This window comes from Mastomys coucha, unplaced genomic scaffold (genome assembly GCF_008632895.1).
Source record: "Mastomys coucha isolate ucsf_1 unplaced genomic scaffold, UCSF_Mcou_1 pScaffold18, whole genome shotgun sequence".
Classification (NCBI taxonomy): Eukaryota; Metazoa; Chordata; class Mammalia; order Rodentia; family Muridae; genus Mastomys; species Mastomys coucha.
In genome coordinates, this window is record NW_022196900.1 from 6,283,917 (window position 1) to 6,293,229 (window position 9,313).

The window sequence follows — 9,313 nt, forward strand, 5'->3', positions numbered from 1 at the left end:
ATAGAGTGGTTAAGCCTTAGACCATGTTACAGTCTGTGCCTCAGTATCTTTATGAGGGTCAGTGTTTTCTCCAGTTACCAGGAATGAGAATTCCTGGTAATTGTGTAAAACACTTGCCACAATACTTTTCACACAGCAAGCGCGTAAGTATGAGCTAGTATACACTCTTCCACTGGCTTCTGGGATTACAGACAGGTTTGTCCTTTGCTTCATTTAATGTGTTCAACATTCCCTCTGTCAAAGAAGGCTTATGATTATAACCAGAAAACAAGTTTAGTGTTGCATTCCAACTCACTGTAGAAGCTATACAGTACAAACACAACTGCGAATACAGACACTACCAACAAAGTTTAGTATATAAATTTTTTTTTATAATTTTCTTAACTATACATGATTGATGACCAGTAACTCTTACAAAAATATTTTTATGGATTCTAGTAAGACAATATGCATTTTCTAAAGATCTGCCAGGAAGAAATTCACCCAGAAAAAAAAAAAAAGATTTCCCCAGGAAACTCAGTCTTGATTAAAATATCCACTAAGGAAATATACGTGTCAACTTTCTGCCAGCCTGGCAAAGATCTGTTTTCTCTGCTCTGTTGTCATGTGTTCACAAGCTTCTAAGACATTTGCCAAAATTAACGTCTGCTGAATGGTTTTAGCCTTGACCCATATTCTTCCATTCATTCCAAACACAATCTCCAATGGATAGAGTTTTCCCAGTTCTTGCACAATTTCACAATCTGGAGCTAATAGCCTGTTAGGAAAAATGTAAGAAAATAAAGTTTAATAAAGCAGTAGCATACGTTCTGGTTCTCCTAAAGGAGATTCCTTTTCTAGAATTCCTTTTCTGTATAGTTCCCTGTGATTATCCAATGCCCCCTCAGCATCATTCCCAAAATAAGAGTCTATGTATCTGCCACCCCTTTTCTTGCACCGCCCTCCCCCAACACTTTTGTATTTAGAGATGAAGTCTACCTAGCTCACTTAAACTAAGTCTCAAATTTGTAGGTCTGAAAACTCCCCTGCCTTCCCGAGTAGCTGGGACTACAGGAATGTGCCACTCCACTCAGCTCAATGCCCCCTTCCTTCCAAGAGCATACTTTTCAAGAATACCAGAATCTACAATAGTGGGCTATGTTCTACGAAAAAACCTCATGTTGGGCTGGCTAGTAAGAGCACTGACTGCTCTTCCTGAGTTCAAATCCCAGCAACCACATGGTGACTCACAACCACCATAATGAGATCTGAAACCCTCTTCTGGTGTGTCTGAAGACAACAACAGTGTACTTATCTATAATAATAAGTCTTTAAAAAAAAAAAAAACAGCCGGGCTATGGTAGCGCATGTCTTTAATCCCAGCACTTGGGAGGCAGAGGCAGGTGGATTTCTGAGTTCAAGACCAGCCTGGTCTACAGAGTGAGTTCCAGGACAGCCAAGGCTATATAGAGAAACCCTGTTTCGAAAAACCAAATAAACAATCAAACAACAACAAAAAAACCCTACCTCATGTCACCCATGTTATATAACATATGAATGTATAAAGCCTCTTTCCTCTGAACACCTTATTCCTAGAATTGAGGATCATAGCTCATCATCATCATCATCACCACCCTTTCCTACAGTGCTAAAAGAGTACTTTAAATTTACTTTCCTGCCCGTGCCAATTCTTCCCTGGTATTAAATTCAGAACTTGGAGATATGATCTTTGAAACCAAGGTTGGTGCTTAGTCTGTATCATGCTTCTTATATGTCTCAAATTTCGTCTCCACATATGAAGGACAGATAGCATGGAAAGGCCTAGGAAGGCGACTCTGACTTCAGGAGCCAAGCACAGCTTGGGTAGGTGATGGTCTAAATACCCTACCAGAATCTGCCCCAGTAGGAACAGTAAAGTCTTTCAGGACAACATCGGGGGCCATACTTGGCTACTTAAACTTGAGAAGCACACCACCCTGTAAGCACTTGCTATCACAGACACTTGGTTGCTACGCCCACTTGTCTACACCAGTTACGTCTGCAGTATCAGGGGTAAAAGCCTGATCAAGGACAAGAGGCGTTATGGCCCCAAAAGGGAGCTTGTGTCTCCTGGGTATTCAGACAGTCGCTGGCATCTCCTAACTCAGACGTGTTCCAGATTAGTCTTTCCAATCGTCAACACGCCCTCATATTTAGACATAAAGGTACCCCAAGAAATGATTCATAAATGGGCATCGTTTCCTGGCCAGCACAATGTTTCCAACCTATCCTAATTCAATTCCAGGCTGTCCTTAGCTTGGAATTTCTCTCAAGGAATCTGCCTTGCCAGACAGGTTTTCCTCAGAGCTAGCAATAGAGGTCAAGCACACTTCTTAGGGCAGCCCCACAGAAAAACAGTTGTTTTACATACTAGAGAATAATTGAAGGGCTTCCCTCACTTAAGGGCATTAGCAGGAACTGTTAAATCAGAAGTTCCTGGTCCTTGCCTCCAGCAGAACCAGAGAATTAGCATAGGGATACCAAATTAGCGCCAGCGGGAAGGGCTCCATTGCTCTTCCAGTCTGCTTCACATGTGATCTTGGTCAGTAAGATCACTGACCTTGATATGACTGTCACTGCCTACATGACTCTTGTCATCTGCCCTGCTTTCTATATACCATATAAGCCTGCTTTTCACTTTGTGCAGGAGGACTCGCACTTGGGAACTTGCACTGGACTCGGACTGGCACTCTGATGGAGAACTTAGATGGATTAGGACTCAAATTCATGTAATCCACAGTCCCCCAGGCCCAGAGCACTGTGTCATTCTTCACCTACGCCTCGTCGACCTGACTAGGACCCCATTTCTCCCATGGGTTGAGGGAGGCCCAGATAGGCCAGCCTGCGACACTTGGTAACTGAGTGCAAGGGCAAACTGCATTTGTAGTCACGTATCTTAGAATGAGGGAAAGACCAGTTCTCACATATGGATAAGTCAGTTACAATGAGAATCAGGCCTTCCGAGAGAAAGGACAGAACAGAACAGAGTGAACTTGAAGCGTAACAGATTAGAAAAGGCACTGAAATGGCTGCAGAGATGGCCGGGTGGTTAAGAGCACTAACTGCTCCTCCAGAGGAGGCAAGTTGATTTCTAGCACCTACAAGGAAGCTCACAGCTATCTGTATCTGATGCTCTCTACTGGCCTTCAAGAGCATGTACTGGGTACACAGATAAACATGCAGGCAAAACACCTAAGCACACACACACAAAAATAAAAAGTACTATGCCAACATTCAAACTATATAGCCAAAAAGCATTTGGATTTGATATATTTACATTAAGAAAGCAGAACTTAATTGAGGAATTTATATATATGCTAAAACACTGGCGTTTTAAACATATTTTGTTTGTTTATGGGGGTTGTACCTGCATGTATGTCTGCAACCACATAGTTTTGGTGCCTGCTGGGGCTACAAGTGGGCACTGGCACCCCCTGGAACTAGTTGTAAACCTCTATGTAGTGGCTGGAAATTGAACCTGGATCCTCTGGAAGAGTTGCTAACCACAGAGCCTTCTCTCTAGCCTCCTAAAATAACTGACTTCACTATGAAAAAAACTAAGATATTGTAAACCCTAAAGATTTCTTGTTTCCAGCCAGGTGTACTTACTGGAGGAGCTCCTCTACCCTTAGCTTAAGAACTGTGGACAGCTGATGGCTTGTGGGAAGGGAGCCAGTTTTCTTTTGGGGAATAGCTGATGATACCTCATGGTAGGTGGGTCACACTTCAGTAGTAGGCCCCATATTTACAAATACTTGCAGCACAGATTAGACTCAGTGGCTTATTTATTTTTAAAAAGGATACACAAACGTAGGGTGGAGAGGGGAGGGAGGTTGGGAAGGAATCTAGGGGCAGTTACAGGGAAGAATGGGAAGTAAATATGACCAACAAAATACTACTATGAAATTCTCAGAGGGGCTAGAGAGATGGCTCAGCAGTTAAGAGCACTGATCTCTTCCAGAGGTCCCGAGTTCAACTCCCAACAACCACATGGTGGGTCACAACCATCTGTAATAGGATCTGATGCCCTCTTCTAGTGTGTCTGAAGACAGCTACGGTGTACTCACATTAAATAAATATATAATCTTTAAAAAAACAAACAAACAAACAAACAAAAAACTAGCCAGGCAGTGGTGGCACATGCCTTTAATCCCAGCACTTGGGAGGCAGAGGCAGACCAATTTTTGAGTTCAAGGCCAGCCTGGTCTACAGAGTGAGTTCCAGGACAACCAAGGCTATACAGAGAAACCCTGTCTCAAAAACAAACAAACAAACAAACAAACGAAAAAAACTTTTCAAAAAAAAAATGAAATTCTCACAGTAAACAGATCATTAAAGAAGGCAGAGCAGTTAATAGCCATCATAACTTACTTTCTAATTAAGCCCAACGTCACTTTGAAGAGCAGACCATCCTGTCCAATCACACCCATTCCATTGGCACGGCCACAGCTGTCAATACAGACCATTTCTGGTTCCATGTCTTTATTAGCAACCACACACTGGCCGTAGATGAGATCTCCAACCTGTAAGATTAAAAGTTCAGCTCCCTTCAACCAGACATCCTGCTGCTGCTGCTGGTGTTCCATGGGCAGGAATGCCAGTCACCCACAGTTCTCATGCTAAGGGACTGACGATCCTTAGAACCCAGCCCTCTCTTCCCACGCTGTGAAATCCTCCACCAGGAGCCAATTCGGGGCTTAAGAACAACCTTCAAGGTTATACCGTCCAACTTACATGTAGTGTAATTTAGATTTACATTTAACCTTTTATCTACTTAACATATATGAAATACAGTTCCTTGCATGTAACTAGTGGTGACTGCACCAGTCAGTGCAGATATAAACACAAGCCAGCATCACTGGAGAATGTTCTAGCAATACGAACAAAAATTCTACGTTTGTCTAGAGGAAGGAAAAGCTCATGACATCCATATTCAGAAGGAAATGGGACAATGATAATTCAGATACTACTTCATGGGAAATTTGCTTTAAAGTATTACAGAACTGAACTTTAAAATGAAGCTAAGGAGCCGGGTGGTGGTGGCACATGCCTTTAATCCCAGCACTAGGGAGGCAGAGGCAGGTGGATTACTGAGTTCAAGGCCAGCCTGGTCTACAGAGTGAGTTCCAGGACAGCCAGAGCTACACAGAGAAACCCTATCTCGAAAAACCAAAAAAAGAAAAAAAAAAAAATGAAGCTAAGGAAACAATAAAGGAAACAATAAATTTGTTCTTGTCATTCAACATTAAAAATACCCACTGTTGAGCTAAAGAGGTGGCTCATGGGTTAAGAGTACTTACTGCTCTTGCAGGGGACCCAGCTTTGGTTTCTAGCACCCTTAGCAGCTCATAACTATTCATAACTCAAGTTTCAGGGGACCAGACCTTCCTGTCTGACTTCCACAAGAATCTGTCACACAGTGGGCAAAACATACATGAAGGCAAAACATTTCCCTATGCATACTTTAAAACTATTTTTTAAGTCCCCACTGCTCTGGGTGATCATAAAACTTGAAGGGAATCATTCCACCCTTTACACCTTCCTGGAACATGTGGTCTTACACAGGACAATGAGAATGAACAAACATGAGCCAGATGGAGAGTTAACCCCAGTGCTATGGTAAATATGCAGGCAAAATGATGGCGATGACCTCACAGACAGACATGCTCAGTCAGCCTGGACCTCAGAGATGATGCAGGGAAAGTGATGATGACCTCACAGACAGTCATGCTCAGTCAGCCTGGATCTCAGAGATGACACAGGGAAAGTGATGATGACCTCACAGTCATGCTCAGTCAGCCTGGACCTCAGAGATGATGCAGGCAAAGTGATGGCGATGACCTCACAGACAGTCATGCTCAGTCAGCCTGGATCTCAGAGATGACACAGGGAAAGTGATGATGACCTCACAGTCATGCTCAGGCAGCCTGGACCTCAGAGATGATGCCTCATAGGCTGGGATACAGCTCCAAACAGAGGAGCACTGTTAATAAAGACCCAAGGGAAGGAAACAAAGCCCAGTGATCCTGTGAAGCTTAAATACGGTCACACGAAATAACATACACTATGAGGGACGACTCCTGCAGTACAATGCCAAGGATTTCTGTATGATTTGAACAATCCTTTTTTGAATGAGATTTTTTAATGGGTTAAGAAGATTGTTGCCCACTCCTGTCAAAAGGGAGCAAAGGCTTGAACATGTGGAGGCAAAAGAAATGGCATACAAAAGATAAGAGAACGAACAAATAAGCTCGAGTATAAAGCCCCTTAGGAGTTGATAAAAAAGCAGCAGAGAGGTCATCACATTTCTGGCTCGTGTTCAGGAAGGATATGGCTAAATTACCCAGAAAGCACAACCTGAAAACCTGTAGAAATAAGATTACTCTTCTGTCAGCTCCAAGGATTTAGAGCCACAGTGAACAGACGGTTGATGGCGCCTGTGGCCCCTTAGACTAGGAGCCATTTTCCTGGTGCAGTGGACTCGGATAGGACAGGCAACGAGGGGGAGAGCAGATATAACTCTTCAACCTGGTAGAGGAGAACCAAGGTTGCAAACATGACGCAGCTTCTGGAGCTGCAGCACCTAAGAAACTCCTATAGACGATCTTGGAGAACTGGAAGGATCGTTTATGCTCTGAAGACAATTCAGGTAGCCCCCTGGAGAGTTCTTATTGTTGAAACCAAAGGCTTCCATCATTACCTGCACGTTTGGTCTGTTTCTTTTAGTTGCCCCTTCAAATGCCAGGTAAGACAAAGAGGCTGGCTCACTCCCTCCAACATCAACTTTGAATATATCTCCAGATTTAGCGATCACTATGCCAATCACGTGGTCTCCTTTCACAGGTACATACTACAAAACAAAATAAAAGAACAACCATAAATAACACGAATACTATCATAAAATATCTTCAGCAACTTTATCTAGGTTGCTCAGGGTAAGTCTCAACCAATCCAGCCAACTCATACTCCCCAGGTAGCTGGAACTACAAAACCGGCCCACAACCCAGAAAGCCCAACTACTGTCCAACTTTTTAGTGTCTAATCCACAGTTTATCTGGGTCAAGCTTCAAGCGTTGTCAGCATCCTTTTTATAAGTCTGGTGGCACAAGAATCTTTCCATTCAAGGAAACCCATTCCATTAGACATTATTCCTATGTGAAAGCTCTTAATTATTCTATAGGAAATTTAACGTCTTGTGATTTGGACATCTTACAACTAGGACAGCAAATGCCAACTCCACGGCTCTGGGTTTTTCAAGACAAGATCTCCCGGAACCTTTCTCTCCTTTCGCCCTTCTCAGGACGTGTTCCTATGGTGACTCCTCTAAAGAAGATGCAGAGAGGGAGCTAGAAGCTGCCGCGCGGCTCTAAACTCGCCTTAACCTACGATCGCACTTGGAAGGAGCCCACTTTCGTGGCAGCACCGCCTCTCCGGCATCCGCTCACCCGCTTCTGCTGCGAGTCCACCCAGTAAACTCCGCCACCGCCACCGCCGCCGCCTCCTCCGCTGGGCTCCTTGTGACGCAGGCGGCCACACTTGGTGACCAGCAGACGGTCCCCGCAGCGTCGCAAACCTGGGCCACACACTACGCGCAGCCTCGGGCGCGCACCCGCATTCAGGCGTAACGGCTGCTCCCCAGCGCCGCCAAGGCCGTCTGCGTCCTCGTGGTCCGGCAGCACCAGCTCCTCCCCGGGGAGAACCACCTGATTCAGCACCTTTTGCGCTGCCCGTGCTCGGCAGCACGCCACTGATTCGGCCCCAGCGGACAGCACTTCGGCCATGGCAGGTTTCACCATCACAGCTTCCGCTTCCGCTTCCGCATCTACTACCCGCCCACCAGGGCTATCCCTTTCCGGTGGTTGAGGGCTTTCTGCATTAGACTTTAGCTTGGGAGCTAGACGTTTCAGGTCGTGGGTACTCCTCCCTGCCCTGACAGCTATGTATGTAGCTAGTGGCCCACCCACCCTGTAATCCTCCCAAGGGTGGAGTCCATCTGGGAGTTCTCACTTCCCGAGTCTCGTCTTTGGGCTTGCAATCAAGAGGTGCTGGAATTGAGGACGACTGGCAATTGATCTGGGGCTATAGTTTGGGGCCTTACCTTTCTACTCTGCCTGATAGCTCAGCTTTTAACCAGGAAAAGATTTTTTTTTTCAAAGTATAACTTGTTTACTTTTTGCTACCAACTTACATTGTGTAAAATAGAAAGAATGAAAGAACAAAAAATATCGTGCCTCTTTGTCACCCTTGCTGTATTGTTATCTGTACTTCAAGATCACTTGTAGCTCATGGTACCTAATAGATGTAACAATTTTAGGTATATTTCTCCCACCTCCTCCAACACACATCACACCTTTTCACCTACTTGAGTTCATCCCTTGGGAAAACCGGTAACTCAGAGCAATTCTCACAGCTACTTTGGGAGTACAATAACAACTATGTGAGAAACTGTTAAATCCAAAACCTGCAATGCAAGAACTTAAGAACTTCCAGTTTTCTGGCTTTGGGGTTATCTGTGAAACCAGCTTTTCTCTGTTGGCATCTTCAATGAGTATTTGATTCAATTCTCCAACAGCACTGAAGGCCTTGACATTGGCTGATGTCAGTTGTTAATTGTTTTGCTGCCAAGTCAAGTTTTTACGTTTTTAGGGAAGGGGCATCACAATTATTCCAAATTTGGCAAGCCATTTAATTCCTGGGTATAGTAGGGACAACTGAAATACAATTGCTCCAGCCAGGTTGTTAATTAGTCCTATTGAGAGACTGAGGGTAGGACTCCCTGTTAGGCAGATAAGAAGGGCCATGGCTAAGCAACAGATGGTGAATTTTCAAGATAGCTAACTTCTTCCTCAAGCTCCTAACTTGATACAAGCTTGGCAGCTTCAAACAAGGCTGCATAGGCTTTTGTGTAGAGAGTAAGAGGGTATGTGCTTACAGATAGTACTAGAGAAACCAGAATTGTTAAACACAAAGATCTTTTTCTTCAATGGAAGAAATTGACACCTGTTCACGTGGAAGGCTGGAATGGAGGTTGTTTAATACCAGGTAATTTTACTATTCTGCGGAGTCAGCTTTCACTTGAATCCCCCTTTTCCTGATCATTCTCAGTCCATAGATAGAATCCATCCTTATAAGAGAGACTTATGTACTTTGCAAAAGAGTTTGCAAATATGATTATTAAAAACCTTTCCTTCCAGGCCGGGCAGTGGTGGTGCACACCTTTAATCCCAGCACTTGGGAGGCAATGGCAGGTGGATTTCTGAGTTCAAGGCCAGCCTGATCTACAGAGGGAGTTCCA

General features: G+C 44.3%; 1 protein-coding gene across 1 annotated transcript; it reads right to left on the reverse strand.

The window, feature by feature from the left end:
* Nucleotides 1-349: 349 nt before the first annotated feature.
* Nucleotides 350-7,825, reverse strand: Exosc3 (exosome component 3). The gene is made up of 4 exons (XM_031377288.1): nucleotides 7,464-7,825; nucleotides 6,719-6,868; nucleotides 4,390-4,541; nucleotides 350-757 (listed from the first exon to the last, which is right to left on the reverse strand). Exons 1-4 carry the CDS (start codon nucleotides 7,812-7,814, stop codon nucleotides 556-558), a joined length of 855 nt encoding a protein of 284 aa, XP_031233148.1. The 5' UTR covers nucleotides 7,815-7,825; the 3' UTR covers nucleotides 350-555.
* Nucleotides 7,826-9,313: the final 1,488 nt, after the last annotated feature.